Source organism: Petaurus breviceps, unplaced genomic scaffold (assembly GCF_028583685.1).
Source record: "Petaurus breviceps papuanus isolate PSGF00001 unplaced genomic scaffold, PetGlider_PUasm1.0 90700, whole genome shotgun sequence".
Classification (NCBI taxonomy): domain Eukaryota; kingdom Metazoa; phylum Chordata; class Mammalia; order Diprotodontia; family Petauridae; genus Petaurus; species Petaurus breviceps.
The window spans coordinates 9,221,570-9,241,387 of record NW_027187315.1 but is presented as its reverse complement, the minus strand read 5'-3'; the positions used below and the strand labels follow the sequence as shown (position 1 = coordinate 9,241,387).

The following is a 19,818-nucleotide window of genomic DNA, read 5'->3' as shown; positions in this document are numbered from 1 at the left end:
TATATATATATATATATATATATATATATATATATATATATATATATCTCCCAATTTCACAAAAAAAAACACTCTCTTCTACTAGTGGGAATAATTTTAATTCAACAACCCACTTCAGTAGCACATCTATTTTAAACACAGACTCTTCACAGAAACTGGTTTCACATGTTCCATTTGTGCAAGCTACGTATCCATGGCAACCAAGACAAGGTTAGATTCAGTAATTCTTAAAAGAAAAAGCCATGTAAAATACCTATTTCTCCTAATGACAGTTGTATTTCAGGAGCAAGCATTTTAATATAAGTGATATTAATGTGGGAAAAAATCATAATGCTTAAAAATACTTACTTTCAGCATTGGACAAAGTGCAGGGATTACAGTCAACCAAAGCTAATTGAAAATGCTGTAAAAAAGTAAAGTGAGAAGATTAATGCTTGGCTTCTGGGATTAAAATTTCAATACTAACATGTTTAAAATACCTAATATGAGGCTGAAAATTCAAGTTTTTAACATGATGAATCCATCATATGGGTTAGAAAACATCTATAAGAAAGAATCAAACACTTTCAAATGTATTTCTTACAACTCAAATAAATATTTAGAGCTTTTCCCTGGATTATTTTCATGAAATTCTTCAGGTGTGAAACTTTGTGAAGGAAGAATCATTATTATTACAATGCTATTCAAAAGAATCATTAAAAGTGGATTTTTAAACTTTCCATAGCTTGAGTATAGACAGCTAGAGACAAAATACTTAAAATTTTTGGGGGGAAATGTAAATTGAATACTAAGATAAACTTTACTTATCCATGAGCACTTAAAACTTTAAGAAACTTAAAACTATCTTGGTAAAAATTAACATTATGGTATAAAACGCTTAGATCCGTTAACAAATATTTAACTTTCAGTGATTTTAAATTATCATAATACTAAAATTCATCTCTAGTCTATACAAAAATTGTTTTAAGGTAAGATTTTAAAAAAAAATTTAAAACATCCAACCAAACTGTGGATAAAATATTCTGAATTCTTCATTTATTATTCCGCTGTATATGATAGCACAGAATTAGGTATCATGGTTTAATGAGCCTACCTAAAACTCGTATGTTTAACAACTTGTAATCATTTTAAAGACAGACATAGATTCCCTTGGTTTATAAATATATTTTACCTGGTAGGTTTTAGTAATCTTAGTTTTTTGATACACAAAAGCTGCTATATAGTTGGTGCAAAAATTTTTAAATTGGGACGTATTAAACAGGAAAAGCTGTAATTATTTTAATGCCATCAAAACAAAGCTCCACAGAAATTATCCAATGTCTCTTGAGCCTCTTTTTGGACCATTCCTTGCCTCCTTCCCCCTCTCCCCCCACCTCCCCCAGGTAAATGATGAAAAATAATTTTAACATTTCTGAGAAACTTCCTCTTGAAAAAGCCTACAAGGATGAGAAGGGGAAATTGGTTTTACTTGAATACTTCAATAAGCAGACTAAAGGAAAGCAATGGAAAAAGCAAACAGTAGCATAACAGCAACTCTAATCATATCAGAAGAAAAAGTTGTGGCAATATTCTGTGAGTACTATACAACAATAATATTCATGAAAATATTTTGATTATTTTTAAAAAACTAACATTCATCACTGCTTTTGCTTCCTGTATTTGCAAATATTTTAACATAAGGAAGTTATAAGAATAAAGTCTTGAGAATAATCATATCCCAGTAATGATATAATCCATGGCAAAAACTTAAGAATTTCATCTCATTTCAGGGTTACTTACCTGGCCATATATACTTGATTTAATAACCTTACTGACAAGAAATTTGTGGCCTAAATTTCTAGAGCATTGCTAATATAAGATATCTCATATGCTATTAATGCAGTCAAAAGTTTAACATCCCCAGGTATATATGATTTAATATCCTCACTGAATTTGTTGAGACCAAGAAATTCTTTAGTTTAAATTGCCAGAACACTGCCAATAAGAAATCTCTTTAAAATTTTTAAATCTTATAAATGTTAAACTCAACCCAAAATTTTTAACATTTATTCAACAATATATCAGAAAATACATATACACAAAATTACAAGATTGTATATATTATATATATACACACAATTTCATATTTTCTTGTCCAATTAAAAAGAATTTGACCTTGAGAAGTGACAAATAAAATACTGTTTTTTGTCTTTTGAATTACATACTCATTGTGTGTCCTTGAACATTCTTTCATTTGATACTATAGCAATAACACCAACTTTTAAGTCAACACATTAAAAAAAAAAATGAATTCCCAAGTATACTTTCAGATTAATTCTATTTTCTAATACAAAAAAGAAAGTCTTAGAGACCTACATATTTCAGTCCCAAAAATTTATTTATATTGTCATAAGCCTCCATTTCATTTAAGTAATATCATTTGTTTTTAATCACAACAATGCTATCTTTAAAAAAAAAAAACAACAACAAAAAACAAAACACATCAATAAAAACCCAAACTGGCCTAAAAACAAAGCCAAGTGCTTACTTGATGGTGGCATCTTGCAACTGTTATTACAATAAAACCCCATGAGGAAGAATAGTTAACTCTGTAAGTCAAATTACCCATGTCATCATTTAAATCTCAGTATTCAAAATTATACAATGAAACACAGCAGAAAAGACTTCTTGACAATGTTCCATAATCACCCAAGATTCTTCAAAGAAATAAAGAAACCTTACTATTTCAAAATTCATGACATCTGATATATAAAATATTCCAAATTTTCTAAGGAAATCACAAGGTAAAACTGTAGATAATACCAAATATGTATTGGTAATAATAATTACTATAATTATTTTTTTTTAAATAATGATCTTTAAGAAACATGGACATCAACACCCATACAAAAACATCCCTAACAACCTTTCAGCACCTCACAGGAAAAAACAAGTAAACAAAAACTCATGGCTTCTTTTTAGATATACAAACGAATATAAAATTGCCATTTCTACTAACAAACAATGCTCATCAGCAGAAACCTGAATATTCCCTATAATCATGTGCCATAATCTTAAGTATTCCATGTAAATTTTACCATGGTAAAATTTCCAACTCCCATCTCTCCAACAAACAAAAGCAGCTAGCAAACATCTGCACCTCACACAAATATTGCGGTACTGAAGCTGGCTACTGCTGTGTGAAACAGTTATCATGCAGGAGAGACCGCTGCAGTTCAGAGACTAAATACAAAAACCTGAAGCATAGAGCAGCCCACAGAAATGAAAATCCTGAGCAAGATTTTCCTAGGAGGCACTGTTCTGAATGCTAATTAACAAGTGTTACTGTCCTCTAATCCTAGTGTTTCATTTGTAATAATCTGAGTTGGCCTAATATTTATAGTATTAGGCCATTATAAGTATAGTTTATTTCTTTGAAATTTGATTAAAAGCTTTCTTATATAATAAGTATAGCTATGTCCAGCAATTTGAGAAGAAAAGTCTAGCTTTATATATTCATACAATTTGTAATAAAAAATACTTCATTAATAATACTATACACATCAATACATCAAAACAATTTTTCCTTAAAAATATTCAGTAGACTCTAAATCTCATTTAACTCATTTTAATGACTCCATTAAAAATGTCAACTCTGCTTACAGTTATGGAAGTACAGAAAATATATCTAAGATTGATGTCTCTTAAACTAGGATCTATTAATTAGTTTTAGATATATATTGATAATGGGCAACTATTTCAATAAAATTAGCTTTATTTTTATTCTTATGTATCTTATTTTATGCATTATTCTGACTTGAAGAACCCTGATATAAATCAGTTTTAACAAAGATGTTCATCAGAGCAAATATTTCTATCTTATTAAAACTATTTTCAACTGAAAACTTTTGTAAAAATACCCCCCAAATCCAAACCCTTTAATTTGTACAAGTTACATAAAGAAAAAAATTGTTCAAATATCTACAATGACATGAGAAAATTGTTATAAAATAAAGCTCAACTCCTTTAAATCATTCATCTCTTTCAGACATAGCTAATTAAAGATTATGTAATCAAGGTCTGATGTATGTACTTTTTAGCAATGCCTTTATTCTTAAATAACTAGCATAACCTTGTGGGATTCCAAGTGTTGGCATGTAGGCAGGATTATATTCACTACTGCAGGGGAGGACAAGTTTTCTTTGGATCTAGAGCCAGAATTTTTTTTTTTTTTTTGCTTTCAAGGAAAGTAAAATAGGGAGGTAGGAAAGGAAATTAAAAAGACAAAAAAAACTAGGAAAGGGAGAGGGAAATAATAAAATATTTTTATATAGTGTGTTAAGATTTAGAAACAGCCTTACATGTATTACCTTATTTAAGAATCACAAACTCTGTGAAGTAGATTTATACTATATATTATAGACCAATGGGTTCATAGATACTGAATGGCCTTTAATCAGAGAGCTATTCATTGTCAGAGTCAAAATTTGAAACAAAGTCTTCCAGATTAACCCCATAATTCCATCTCCTACGTCAAGGAGATGAAATGGAGTGGAAGAAATGAGGACAGGATAAAAGAAATAGTACTTTGCTAAAAAGCATTAGTTTCCAATTTCACACAAGGCCCAAAGCAAAGTCCTTTACAGTCTAAGAAAAGGTGGAGAAAAGATCAACTGAAAAACTCAAGAGAGCATAACCAGGGTAATTTACCGGGCCATATACAGGTTAGTCAGGAATTTTCTGGTATTACAGCACAGATGAAAACCTAAAGTGTAGTATGCAAGGAAATGTCAAAGAAGCCCTTGGCTAGGTATGCTTTCCAAAAACGTACTACTGGAGTAGCACTAACTAGTGCTATAAACCACTTTTTAAAAAACTTTCATGATAGTAAAATGAAATTGTATAAAGAGTGGTAGCTTCAAGTCAAAATGAACCAAAAAATCTCCTATTTGGGAGATGTAGAACTTAGAATTTTTATGCAATTAAATGCTAAAATGTTGAACAGGAAGCCTTGAATGACAAGGAAAATTGACAGCATGTGATATCACAGCAACTCAACACTTTCTAACAGTCTTACAAATTAAAAAAAAAATTTTTTTTTTTTTAGAAATAATACTAAATGATAACTTTTACCCTCTAAGAAAGGGCAAGCCACAGTGGATACTAAGCTAATTTCCGATTAAGTATATCCCAGCTCTGATGTATACTGACTCAATGACCAAGGACAAGGCACTTAATATTCTGGGTTCTAGAGAACTGCCAGAGTATATATAGCAGAGAAGGTGTAATGGTAGAACTTCCTAATCAGGAAGTCCCTACACAGATAAAATCACAAGTATATTCCCTTATTTTTACTTGGCCCTCTCAATTTAAAAACAAAAATTGAGTATTTAGTATTGGCAATATACTGTTTTGGAAGATGAAGCTACAAGATGAAAAATTACATTTTCTCTCTCTCTCTCCATTCTCTCTCTCTCTCCATTCTCTCTCTCTCTCTCTCTCTCTCTCTCTCTCACACACACACACACACACAGTCTCACCCTTTAGAATGTAAGCTCCTTATGAGCAGAGGTAGTTTCTCTCTTTGAATCCCCAGGGTTTAGCATGGTGCATTGCTGAATGGCAGATAACAGGTGCTTAACCAATACTTGATTACTGGAAGCTACCTTGTGGATCTTTTTTAACACTGTCCGTTTAATTTTCATGAAGAAAGTGAGGAGTAAAGAGGCAAAATAATTTACCCTCAATTTCGCAGTTAATTAGCAGCACTGAAAGAATTGGAATCTGGGTTACTCAGACTCTGTCAACCAAAGCATATTCATTAAAATGGAACAGAGGTTTTAGTTGTCTAAAACACAAATGTAAAATATATTTGGAATATTTATTAATAATGAAATGGGATCATTCCATTTAACAAAACGGACTATTTGTAGAGTATCAAGTTTCAAAAAATCTTACATGTATTTATCTCATTTAAACCCTAACACAAACACTCTGTAATACAGGTAAGTAACTACTACTCTCTTTTATACATGACAGATGACTGGTGCAAAGAATGACTAAACGAACTGACTAAGTACAAAACTAGTGAGGGCTGAGTCAAGTTCGGACTGCTTTCTTATCTAGCACTCTTTCCACTGTAACTGTAAACTTTTATATGTAGACTGTTCCTCCCATGTTTCCATTAAAGAGGTGAAAAATCTCTAGTTACATAATGCTCAAACAGTCAAACCAGTAAATCTTTAAGGGCAGAGTCACTGCTCTACCAGCATTTATAAATAATCTATGATAAACAATATCTATGTAAATTAATGTGATGGTTCCCTAAGCTGACTGACTCATGATTAAGGAGATGGACACTAATAATAATAAAGCCTGTTTTAAAAGAATAGCTCATAATCTGGCATTCTCCATTATGACACCATGGCTACCTGAGAACTTGATACTAAGAAAAAAGACAATCTTAAATATTGAGGAGAATTAGTGAACATCACTCAATATTTTGCATGTACTCCCCTAAATAAACATTACTCTTTCTTACATAAGACTTATATTGACTGCTTAGATGGAAAGGGGCTAGTTGTAAAAGTCACTTAATGCTCTGGGTTCCAGGCGACTGCCAGAGTATATGTAGCAGAGAAGCTGCAATGGTAACATTTCCTCATCAGGAAGTCCCTACACAGATGAAATCACAAGTACATTCCTCGATCTTTATTTTACCCTCAATTTAAAAACAGAAACGGGTTTAGCCCAGTCACTTTACCACCACCTCCATTAAATTTCACCACCATGACTCCATGATTCAGCTGCCTTCTCACCCTGGACCATGCCTACACTCATACTGGCCTAATTCTCCATCTGGTGAATTTCATGTCTCAATGTACAGACCAGTAGTAAAAAGGAAATTTATGCTAACTCAGGAAAAACATACTTTCAAATTTCAAAAGGGCAGTTTAGGACTTGGGGATGCAGAGAAAAATAGTGGCATGAAAGCAGGAAAACTCTGTGAGCTCCCCCCATAACCGCCTCAAATACCTATAAAATATGGCTCTAAACAAACTTTTGACTCTAAACTACAAAACCCACAAAGTGACAGAGAGAAACAAATCTCCCATTGAAGGGAGCCCGGCCGGCCTACAGGAAGGGTCCATTGTAGCCCACTGGGAGCAGAGCACAGTCCCAATTGAGCCCCCTGGTTTTAGCCTCAGGGCAGGGCAGCCTTGACCAGCAGCAGCTGGAGTGGACTTCCAGAGAGTGGATCACCAGCAGCAGTGGAGGTTTCCAGAATTATCAACCCATAAATGCCAGAGGCAAAGTAAAAGGTCAGTGCGGAACTCTGCTGGAACTGGGGGGTGGGGGGGATGGAGGATTGTGGTCTGGCCTCTGCTCCCTGGGGCAAGAAGCAACAGAAGTACAGTGGCTGTGCAGCCACCTCCACGTGGCTGCTTCAGAGCTCCTGGCCTGCAGATTGTAGGGGGACCAAGTGACCATTCAGAGGGTAATTGCTCTTGCTTTAACCTGCTTGCGCATCTGGATCACTGTCTTGGGTGGAGGTCCTAGGGTATGTGACCAGCGAGCCAGACCTTGTGGGGGCTGTAGAGAGGGCACTCAAGTAATAGCTCCTGCAGCTGCGTAAACCCCAGCAATTTGGGACAAAGCTCTCCTCTCTGGAAGCAGAGTTCTACTGTGGCAAAGAGCTCAAAAGTCAAGTAATTGAGTGGCAACATGAGCAAGCAAAGGAAGCAAAGCAAGCACAGCAGTCAAACCTTAGATTCCTTTTTTGGGGACAAAAAGCATCAAAGCATGGAAAGGGAAGAAGATGAAGAAGTCAGAACTCCTGCACCAAAAGCTTCCAAGAAAAATATGAACTGCTGCTAACAGGCCATGGAGATGCTCAAGAAGGATTTTGAAAATCAGGTAAGAGAAGTGGAGGAAAAATTGGGAAGAGAAATGAGAATGATTGCAAGAAAATCATGAAAAGAGAGTCAACAACTTGACTGAAGAAAATAACACCTAAAAAATAGACTAACTCAAACGGCAAAAGAGGCCCAAAAAGCCAATGAGGAGAAGAATCCCTTAAAAAGCCAAATTTGTCAGATGGAAAAAGAATTTCAAAAGCTCACTGAAGAGAATAATTCCTTCAGAATTAGATTGGAGCAAATGGAAGCTAATGACTTTATGAGAAATCAAGATACTATTAAACAGATCCAAACAAAAGAAAAAATAGAAGGCAGAATATCTCATTGGAAAAACCACTGACCTGGAAAATAGATCCAGAAGGGATCATTTAAAAATGTGGGGGCTACCTGAAACCCATGATCAAAAAAGAACCTAGAAATCATCCTTCAAGAAATTCTCAAGTAAAATTTCCCCAATATTTTAGGAACCAGAGGGCAAAGTAGAAATTGAAAGAATTCACCTATCACCTCTTGAAAAAGATCCCCAAAAGAAAACTCCTAGGAACTCCAGGTTCCAGAGTTCCCAGATCACAGAGAAAACATTACAAGCAGCCAAGAAGAAACAGTTTGAATACTGTGGAAACACAATCAGGATAACACAACATCTAGCAGCTTTTACAGTAAGGGACTGAAGAGCTTGGAATATGATATTCTGGACGTCAAAGGAGCTAGGATTAAAACCAAGAATCACCTACCCAACAAAACTGAGTATAATGTTTCACGGGAAAATGTGGTCATTCGATGAAATAGAGGACTTTGAAGCATTCTTGATGAAAAAACCAGAGTTGAACAGGAATTGTGACATTAAAATACAAGAAGCAAGAGAAGCATGAGAAGGTAAACAGAGAAAAAAAATCTTAAGAACCTTATCAAAGTTGAACCATTTACATTCGTACATGGAAAAATGATAATTGTAACTTAATGAAATTTTTCTCAGTATGAGGATAATTGAAGGGAATATAAATGTGTGTGTATATACATACATATATATCTCTATATAGGAGAGTTTATGTGCATATGAATACATATGTGAGTGTATATATGTGTACAGGTGTACATAGAGGGCACAGGATGAATTGAATAGGAAGGGATGATATTTTAAAATTAAAGAGGTGAGAGAGGAATATAATGAGAGGAAGTAGGGAGAGACAGAATAGGGTAAATTATCTTATGTAATAGAGGCAAGGTAAAACTGTTACAATGGAGGGCAAGAACAGGAAGGCAAAAGGGAATGGGTCAACCCTATTCTCAATGAATTTGGCTTAGGGAGGGGATCACATATACACTAAATAGGGTATAAATAGCTTCTCATGTATTTCCATGCCTTCAATCTCAATGTTCTCTCAATAGTGCTACTAAGTATCCTGAACTTTTTAATACCATCTCCAGTGAACATATCTCCCTGTCTTTTCATTCTTGTATTGTGGAAACAGCACTGTATTAGGAATCATTATAGTTTCGTTCACATCCTTGCTTTGCCAAGTGTGTGCTCTTGTTCAGTTTATTCAACTTTTATTGACTTTATTTTTTTTTCATCTACAAAATGAGGTTATTTGGTTTGTATTATCTCTTAACTTCTCTATTTCTAATTATATTTTCATATGATCCTCCTAAATCTATTCTGTGTGATCACTAAGCTCTCTAATAATTCTACTCTTCTGTCTTCTTCTATCATCCTCACCCTATAGTTAGTTTCAGTGCTTTACAACTAAATCCATAATTGATCCGTTCACTTGTACTTTGTTGTTTATTTGATGGGCTTTTCTCTTATGTGTCATTGCCCCTTAACACCCTTCCAAAACCCTAATCCTTGGTTAACCCATCTTGTTCCTGTGGTCCCATATGCTTTTTGAAGAGCCTTCACAAATCCCTGCCCAATTGTAATACTTTAAATTTTTAAAAAATAATTATAAGTGGGCCCTTGCTGTTACATTTCATCTCTTCCCCCTGCTTAATAATCACATCAAGGAACTTTTCAAAACTTTTTCACTTTTTATTTTACCTTCTCCTTCTATATTTATATGGGACCCTGACCAACACTTTACTAAGAAAATAAAAGCCACATGCTATGCTGCATAAGTTTCATTTTATGTTACTCCCTACTTCAGAATTATTCTTCATCTTCCTTCATTCTTTTGCAACACCTTTGTTCTTATTTCTGAGGAAGGGGTGCCTGGTTTCTTTGATAAGACTATCCTCTCTGTTTTTGCCTTTGATACCAAACTCCTCAGGGAAAATGTAGTCTTCACTTCATATTACTTTACCTTTGGTACCAAACTCCTAGAAAAAACTATCTTCACTTAACTTCCTATTACTTTTATAGTAACTTCTCTATTCTTTGATAATTATCTTCCGTCTTGACCACTCTGCTGTCCTCAAGGTTATCAATAATTTTTTAACTGTTCATTCCTATGCTTAAAAAAAACAACAACAGTATTCTTTGTTTTATTTCTCTAGCTTTTTATTGTTGTTGACAATCTATTTTCCTCACTTTTGTCACATGACTTTTTTTCTCCTACTATTCTGATGTCTTTTTCCCAGTTCTTTTTGTTTTTTTGTGACGGAGGTGGTTATAATCTATTTCTTTTCCTTTTAATAAGTTTGGGTATCCATTAAACCAAAGTCATATATTCTCTCTTTACTCTCTTTACTATCTCACTTGGCTATTTTATGAGCTCCCTTGTGTCCAGTTATCATCTTTATGCAGCTGACTCCCAGATGTATATACATCCTTCTCCAAGGACTCTACTGAATTCTAGTCATGATTTTCCAGCTGCTTGCCAAATATAATGCCCCATTAACAATAATTTGGGAAGATAGCACATTAGTTTTCCAAAGTAAGCTTTTCTAAAGCAGCTCAGTATCACTCTTTCTCTTTTCTTCCTCCAGTCTTCTCCTGATCTTTGCTGGTTTTGTTCATGATACCACTGTATCTTACACTTCAACCGGGTTTATGTCCTTATAGGTCATTCTTAACTCTAACTTCTCTCAAATAACTTGTTTCGCAAGACTTCTTTATTTTTGTCTTTATATAGTCTTATATCTATTCTCTTCCGTCCATTTATACCACCACTCCCCTAGTTCAGGGCCACATCACTTCTTCCTTGGACTACTGTAGTATTTTCCTATTTGTATTTCTTCCTTACTTTATCACCCTTCAGTTGGTCAAGAAACATTTATAGTCTATTACATACTAGAGGTACAAAAATAAGTGAGACAATCTCTACCTCAAGGAGTTCATAGTGTACTAAGTGAGACACTGTATTCAAGGAAATGCTGCATATTTAAAATGTGATTTTTATATGGCTGCTGTTGCCTGGGGAGATTGAGAAAGGGCACTTGGAGGAAATGGCATTTGAGATGAACTGTGTAAAGCACCTAGTGGTTCTAAGAGAACAAGTTAAGGAAGGGAGAACATTCTCTGTATTGAGGACAACCTTGCTAAGGCATAAAGGGTAAAGATTGAAAATGTCCTAGGGGGGCGGCCAGGTGGCTCAGCGAGTAAGAACACTGGCTTCAGTGTCGGGATGACCGGGAGATCGAATCCAGGTTCAGATACTTAGCACCACACCCAGAAATAACTGGCCGTGTAACCTTGAGCAAGTTACTTAACACCAATTGCTTTAAAAAAAAATGTATTAGGAACAAAAAGCACGGCAGTTTGGCTGGAACATAAGAGTATATCAGATGAGGAGTAATTTGGAATCTTTCTGGAAGGGAAGATAAAAGATTTATATAGGTTATAAATGTGAAAGATGCTGAAGGAACTGGTGAACCACTTGAATTATCTTGAGCAGAAAAGTTTGGGCTTTAGGATTTTATATTTATAAATTTTTATAATTTATAAATTAATAAATATTTATATTTATAAATGTGGGAAATGGATTGGGAGAGACTGGCTACAGGGAGGATAATTAGGTTATTGCAATAGTCCAGGAGAAAAAATGGTAAGATCCTGAAATTGGATAAGTTTAGTGTGAGTTAAAGAGAAAGGGGAGAAATGTAAGAGGTATTGAGAATATGGAGTCCATGACACAACCAATTTGTTAATAGGTATAGGGTAAGAATAAACAAGAATGACTTTGATATTGCTAATCTGGGTAATAGCACTTGTTAAATAGAAAGTCTTTAATAAAAGCTTATTGTTTGGAGAAATTGTGGTACATTTCAGAGAAATAAAGGAAATTGGGATAAGAAGGTTGAGTTTCAGGGTAAGTACTGTTGTGAATACAATATCAGATACCTCAAAATGGAGATGTAGGACTGGAGTGTGTGTGTGTGTGTGCGCGTGCGCGCGTACACACATACATATATGAATCATGCATTAAATTATAGTTGAGTCTGTGGGATCTGATGAAATTAGAGAGTCTTAACTGCAAAAACTAGGGCCCAGGAGAGAGCTCTGAAGTAATCACTCATGCATGGAATGGAGGATAATGGATGATGAGTAAAAGATAGGAGAGCGAAGATGATCAAGTAGCATCAGAAAAGCACAGTATTCTATCCAGGCCTAAGCTAAGCCAGTGTAATCATTCAGGCTTTTATATTAAAAGTGTACTGTGGTACTCATCTTAAAGTGAAATAAAACAACTTGCAATAAATTAAAAGGTTTATTTTTAAATAAGTTTTTATTCCTATCTTTTGTTTTTACATCATTAAAGTTTTCCCCAGTATTGCTTCCCTTCTTAGAGCTATGTTCCATGTAATAAATGGTATTTTTAAATAGAAAAGTGAGGAAAGAAGAGGAAAAAAAATTAGCACAACCAATAAGTCTATTGAAAAAGACCAAAAAATGTGTAATATGTATCACTTAATGGCCTTCCTCCATGAAGAGGTGGTTTGGGAGTATACTAATCTCTTCTTAGTCAGGTTTGACCTTTATAGGTTTTCAGCAAAGAGTAGAACAGGATAAGCAGGCAACTCAAAAAGTCTCTAGTCAATCTCCTACCTGCAAGTGGTCGTTCACTTCCATCAGGAAATTCCTCCGCTTGCCAGTTGTCTTCAACTTAGGGATCCCTAAGTCACGGGGCTCCCATCAAGACTACAAACGTTCAGCTTAGTATCACCTACCTAAGTTGATGGAAAGACATAAAGCAAAATAAAGAGCAACAAAGCCAGAAACTCAAATATGTAGGTCAGTAATTAGACTATATTTGCCATTTACAAACAGTAGCCATTTTTGCTAGCTTTGGGAAGTATTCAGGGGCCTCTTGCTGGAAATTTCAAAGAGAATTCTAGTTCACAGTTATAGGATGAGAGTGGAAATATTTTAAGTCAGTGCGGCACTCCTTATTGTCCTCCACAAATTGCCTGGGATGCAATTGGCTCATTTATGCAATATTTCAGATTCTTCTACATCTCAAATGGTGTTCCTCTTAATGACTTTCCCCAAAGAGTTGCAAAAAAAAAAAAAATCATGGTAGCAAATTCTCCTTGCCCTTAGAATCCTCTTCACTTCAAGAAACGCCCTAAAACCCATTGTTTCATCAGTTATATAATCCTAAAATTCCAAGGAATGTGCCATGTTTTTCATTTCCCCACTGTTGGAATCCTTTGTGCCGTCCATGAAGTGGGTGAATATCATCTAATTTTAGGACTGAAGGACTGCCTGGCATCTCACAAAAACAACAAAGTAGTTTACAAAAATAAAACTTCCTTAAAATTAGGAAGAGCTTATTTAAAGTAGTCTTTTCTTGAGGCAGTTGGGTCATGATAACCATTATTCAGTAAGTAAGCATTTATTTAGCATCTACTATATGTTGGTTCTCCTCCACTTCCACCCCCCTTCTTGCAATCACTGCCTTGTCATAACAGGGGCTTGCATAGTTCATTGAAACTATGAGTGTAGGATTACCTAAGATATGTATAGGTTATAGTGGAAAAATTCTGACAGAAGGTGATCCAGTGGAGAACAGAATGGCAAGCCAATTGAGTGTCTTTGCCAAGAAACCCCCACAGACAATATTAAAATTATGAGAGATCACATTGGAAAATGAGCCCCCTAGGTCAGAAGGTGTCCAGTATACCACTGCGGAAGAGTGGAGGACCAGCTACAAGTACCTGTGGTACCAATAATGTGGCTAAATGAAAGACAACAGAAGCTCTGCTGCAAATGTGTCTGGTGACAAAAGGAAAGTCCAGTGGAAAAATTAGCATACATCTGAGAACTAAAATAATGGGAATGGGTGATTTTAATTCAGATGATCACTACATATATTACTGTGGGTAAGAATCCCTTAGAAGAAATGGAGTAACCCTGCATAAAGGGGTAAGGAAAGGAGTACTGAGGTATAATCTTAAAAATGACAGGATATCTATTTGAATCCAAGGCAAACCATTGAACATAAAATGGTACAAGTCTATGCTGCAATCATTGATGCCAGAGTGGCCTAAGTTGATCAGTTCTATGAAGACCTACAACATCTTTAAGAAATAACACCAAAAAAGATGTCACATTCATCATAGAGAATTGTAATGCTAAAGTATCAAAAGATAATTGGAATAATTTTGCCCTTGAAAAAGCAGGGCAGGGTAGGGACTAATAGAGTTTTGTCAGGATAACTCAGTGGTCATAGCAAACACTTTTTTGACAGCCCAAATGGTGATGCTGCTCATTGACATCACCAGATGGGGAATGTCGTTATTAGATTGATTTACATATACTTTGCAGTCAAAGGTGGAGAAGCTGGGAGGAATATCAACAGTTTCAGATATGCAGACAGTACTACTCTGATCACAGAAAAGGAAGAGGAATTAAGAATCCCCTTGAGGTTGAAAGAGAAGAGGGTAAAAGCTGGCTTGAAGATTAACTTAAAAAAAAAAAAAAGCTCTTCGCAACTGGTCCCATCCTTTCTGGCAAATAGAGTAAAAAGAAATGGAAGCAGTGTTAGATTTTACATTCTTGGGCTCAAAGATCCTTGCAGATTGTGACTACAGCCAGGAAATTAAAAGACATTTGCTCCTTGGAAGGAAAACTGTGGCAAATCTGGACAGCATACTAGAAAACAGAGATAGCATATTGCTGACAATAGTCTGTTGTAGTCAAGGCTATGGTTTTTCCAGTAACAATGTGTGGCTATGAGAGTTAGATTATAAGGAAAGGTGAATGCCACAGAATTGATACTTTTGAATTTGTGATATTGGAGAAGACTTTTGAACAGTAAGGAGATCAAATCACTTAATACTTAAAAGAAATTAATTCAGGTTATTCACTGAAAGGTCAAATACTAGAGTTGAAGCTTAAATACTTGGGCCACATAATGAGAAGACAGGACTCATTGGAAAGACCTTGATGTTGAGAAAAATTAAAGGCAAAATGGGGATGGTAGAGGATGTGATGGATAGATAGTGCTATGGAAAGAGCAAGCATGAACTTTGATAGACTTTGCGAGATGGTAGAGGATAGAAGGGCCTGGCATATTATGGTGCAGGGGGTCAAGAAGAGCCAGATATGACTAAGCAACAAGAATATATGCCAGCCAGGTGGCTAAGTGATGGGGATACAAAGAAAGGCAAAAGACCTGCCCTCAAGGAGTTCCCAATCTAATGATATTCCATAACATACAATCAGAGATGTACAAATAAGATACATACAAGATAAAAAGGGAAGGATGAATAGGGAAGGCACTAGGATTAGGAGGAATGGGAAAGGCTCATGTAGAAAGTATCATTTTACCTGCGATTTGAAGGAAGCCAGGAGGCATAGATGAGAGAACATTCCTGGCATTGGCAACAATCAGAGAAAATGTCCAGAGCCTAGAAATGGAGTGTCTTGTTCATGGGGCAGCAAGAAAAGCAGTTTAAATGGATCACAGTGAAGTATTTCCAGAAGATTAGAACGATGGGAGTTGGGGGACTCTAGGTTATGAATATGCTTGAACCCCAAATAGTGGAATTTATTTTTTGTTCTAGAGATGATAGCCACTGAAGTTTATTGGATGGGGAAGTGGCATGGTCAAACCTGCTCTGTAGGAAAATCACTTTGGTGACTGAAGTAAAGATGGGATGGGGGGGGGGTGACTTTTGGCATGGAAACCAGCCATATCGTAGAATAGTCCAAATGTGCGGAGATAAGGACCTGCACAAAGATCGTGGTAGTAGTATTAGGGGAGATAAGGAGTCATATTCAAGAGATGTTGCAAAGATAAAAATTAACAGGTTTAGGCAGTAGATTGGCATATGGAGGTGCAAGGGCTGTGAGAGATAAGAGTCAATGATGTTGTTAAGGTCAAGAACTGGGGGTGGGGTGTCCTTGACTGTAGTAGGGAAGTTTGGAGTCGAAGAGGGTTTTAGGGCAAAGAGAATTAGTTGATTTTTAGAAATAGTGAGATTTAGATGTCCATTAAGCAGTTGGAGATTTGAGACTGCAGGTCAGCAGATAGGTTCGAAATAGATTTGAGAGTCATCAATATAGAGATGATAATTCCCTGGGACCTGATGTTTTCACCAGGTGAAGTAGTATGGCAGGAGGACAAAATCTTGTGGGACACCCACATTTATAGTTTGGAGAGAACAGAACCCCTGGAACTGATGATAGTATTAAGGAGAAAATGGTGGTCAGCAATATGAAAGGCTTGCAGAGAGGTCAGGAAGGATGAGGATTAAGGGAAAGGCCTTCAGATTTGATATTAAAGATAACATTGTTAACATTTGGAAAGAGTAATTTTAGTTACTTAATTAAATAGGAGTGAGAAGATAGATAGAATTTCTGCATCTATTGAAGATGGCATTCTTAAGAAGTTTAGACATAAAAGATGGAAGGCATGGGGGGAAGGTGATAGTGGGAATAGAAGAATCAAATGAGTGGGTTTTTTTGTTTTTGTTTGTTTTGAGGATGAGGGAGTCATCCACATTTTTCTTGGCATTAGTCAAGTGACTAGTAGAAAAAGAGAGATTGAAGATAATGAAAAGGAAAAGGAAATAACCTGCTGGAAGAAATGGGATGAAACTGGATCACTTAGGCCAGGTAGAGGGCCTTCACAAGGAGTAGGGCAGCTACTTTGTGTGATACAGTGCAAAGGAGGAGAGAGTAGCAGAAGGCATCTGAGTGATGTGAGATGAAGATGAGAAAGGGAGATGAGCTTTCAGTGAATGGCCTTAGTTCTTTTCAGTAAAAATATGAAGCAAGATCATTAGCTGAGAGGGTGAGAAAACATAGCACCATGGAAAGTTTGAGGTGGGATGAAAAAGTTTGGGGAGTTGTTAATAGTGAGTGAGATATTTAGGGAAGTGTAGAAAGACTAATGCCTAGCAATAGTGAAGACTCAGTTGAATTTATTTAACAGTTATAGAAGAACCAGTCAGAATGTTTGTAAGATTTTCTTCACCTTATCTCAGCAGCACGTATGTAAAATTTAAGGCTTCAGGTTGTCTGAGTTATCCATGACTGTCTTGGCAGGGCACAATCAACAACATGGGGGGGGAGAGGGGCAGGTCTCTAGAGAAGAGGATGGTATAAATTTGAACAGGTTCACTATGGGAAAATACAGGGGTTGACCTGGGAGAGAACTGGAGGGTCAGGGCATTGTCTAGATAAAGAGCAGGGTTTGATATTGAAAGGCAGAGGTAGAAATGGAACACCAAGAGATTGTGATCAGATAAAGGAATTTCGGTGTTCTTGAAATGGTGCATTTATGGGCTATGACAGAATCAAGGCTATGGGCAGGAGTAGTTAATGAACTCATAGAGAAAGGAAATATGCATTGTACAGACATGAAAAGAGAATAGTTTACTGATTGATTCTGGTAGGGGAAGAATCTGAAACTGATTTTGGGAGTGAAGGGGAAGCAAAGAATATTCCAACTTCCACACCTGAACCGGTTAGTCAGGGAAATGAGGAAAGTGCTGGAAAGGAATTTGGAAGAACTCTGAAAGAGAAAGATTTTAACATGAAAGCATATTTGTTTTCTGTGAAACAGACATTCCACAGAGGGAAAAGGTGGGTGGTTTGGGGAGGGGGGATGAATGGGTTGAAGGACCTGGGGAGTGGGATTTCAATGATGATCTATAGGAGTTTAGAACCCCTGGCATATGTTGGGTATGACCTGGTGGGAGTTTGTTCATCAAGTGAAAGGCATCTCTCCTTCCCAATGGAGGTGGGAGAATGGACTGGAAACACAGACTGATGGAAGGTGCAGGATCAAGTGGAGGGCTCCCACTTTATCTTTTCATTTTCCTCTGAAGACTGGCGATTAGGAAGGAGATAGAAGACTCATCTGTCCCTTTCCTCTTCTTGTAGGAGACATGCAGCAAGATTTAGGAGAGATGGAAGTCAAATCAAAGCTCCTTACCTCTCTTCTCTTCTTCAGGCTGCAGACAGATTTAACAGATTGAAAGGGGAACTTTCTCTTTTCTTTTAAGAGACATGCAGCAATAGCAGTCTGAAGGCATCCATTGCCTGCTTGGAGGGTGTACAACTCCAATGAATTTGTCCTTTTCAAATGAGGGCAAAATCTATTTCAATATCAAAATGGTGTAAATTTGAACAGGTTCACTATTTAGTCCTTTTGCTGAGTTTTGATGAGATCTCTTTGGAGAACTTTGACAATGATTAATTGTTTTAGGAACTTAAAAGCAAACAAACAAAAAACCCAACAACATAGTTTACAGAAATTATGTTCATAGTATATTTCTTTTTTTTTTTTTAAAGCAATCGGGGTTAAGTAACTTGCTCAAGGTTACATGGCCAGTTATTTCTGGGTGTGGTGCTGAGTATCTGAGCCCAGATTTGATCCCCAGGTCATCCCAACACTGGAGCCGGTGCTCTTACTCGCTGAGCCACCTGGCTGCCCCTAAGCAATTGGGGTTAAGTAACTTGCTCAAGGTTACACAGCCAGGTGTTTCTGGGTGGGTGCTAAGTGTCTGAGCCCGGGATTCGATCTCCAGGTCTTCTCAACACTGGAGCCGGTGTTCTTACTCGCTGTGCTACCTGGCCACCCCCATAGTATATTTCTTAAAGGCATAGCAAATATCTGTCTCTCTTTGTTAAATGGCTTCTGACAGTTTACTTCCCGATCTCCCAAAGGTGGAGTCATCAAGACAACTAGCATTTATTAAGAGTTTATTTTGTGTCCAGCATTTTGCTAAGTTCTGTGGATATTATGAAAGACAGAAACAATCTCTACCCTCAAGGAGTTCACTGTCTATTAGGGGAGATGACATGCAAACAATTGTGCACCAATAAGGCTGCACTTGACTCAGGTCAGTCCCTCTAAAATAAATTTGGTAGTTTATGTTTGTTAATGGAACAAAATAAGACACCGAGGTCCTTCAACAGTTAATAAAAGGAGAATTATATAGTACTAGCAGGACAGTGAAGTCCCTAGGATATTTTCAATACCTTTTAAGGAAAAATTAATTTACATGAGCAAAGTGTTGTGAATATTGTTCCCACCATAGCAGTATAGCAATGGAAGATTGTGATGAAGGATGGAGAAATGTGCTTCAGCGGTGTAAGACTTAGGGAGGGCTGTTTATATGTCCAAGATTACTTCCCTTTCTCAAAAATGTTTAGTGATTCTCTATTGCCTCTAGGAGAAAATTAAAATTTGTCATCCTAACATTTTATGCTCTCTTATAATCTAAGTACAACCAACCTTTCCAGTGTTATTACTGTGTTGCGGTCATACAGGCCTACTATCTGTTCTACATTTCCTACATTTTACCTGCAGTACCTACAAATGCCATCACCTTTACTTCTTCAAAACTTTATCCTCCGAGTCTCCACTTGGGTATTACCTCCAGTGGGAAATTTTACTGTTTGTCTACCCAACCTCTCATACTAGTTGTTATTTCTTTTTCCTTCTGTAAATATATTTCATCATTTTGTGGATCTCATTCTTCTAGTAGGATGTAAAGTATTTTAAGTTAAGAATTGTTGTCC

General features: G+C 36.3%; 1 protein-coding gene across 5 annotated transcripts in view; it reads right to left on the bottom strand.

Moving 5' to 3' along the window:
- KDM6A (lysine demethylase 6A) overlaps positions 1-19,818 on the bottom strand; it is a 273,917-nt gene that overhangs the window by 110,382 nt on the left and 143,717 nt on the right. For all 5 annotated transcript variants that reach the window (XM_069065747.1, XM_069065751.1, XM_069065749.1 and 2 more), the window contains exon 7: positions 349-403. In XM_069065747.1, coding sequence (XP_068921848.1) covers positions 349-403 — 55 coding nt within the window. The remainder of the gene's footprint in view (positions 1-348; positions 404-19,818) is intronic.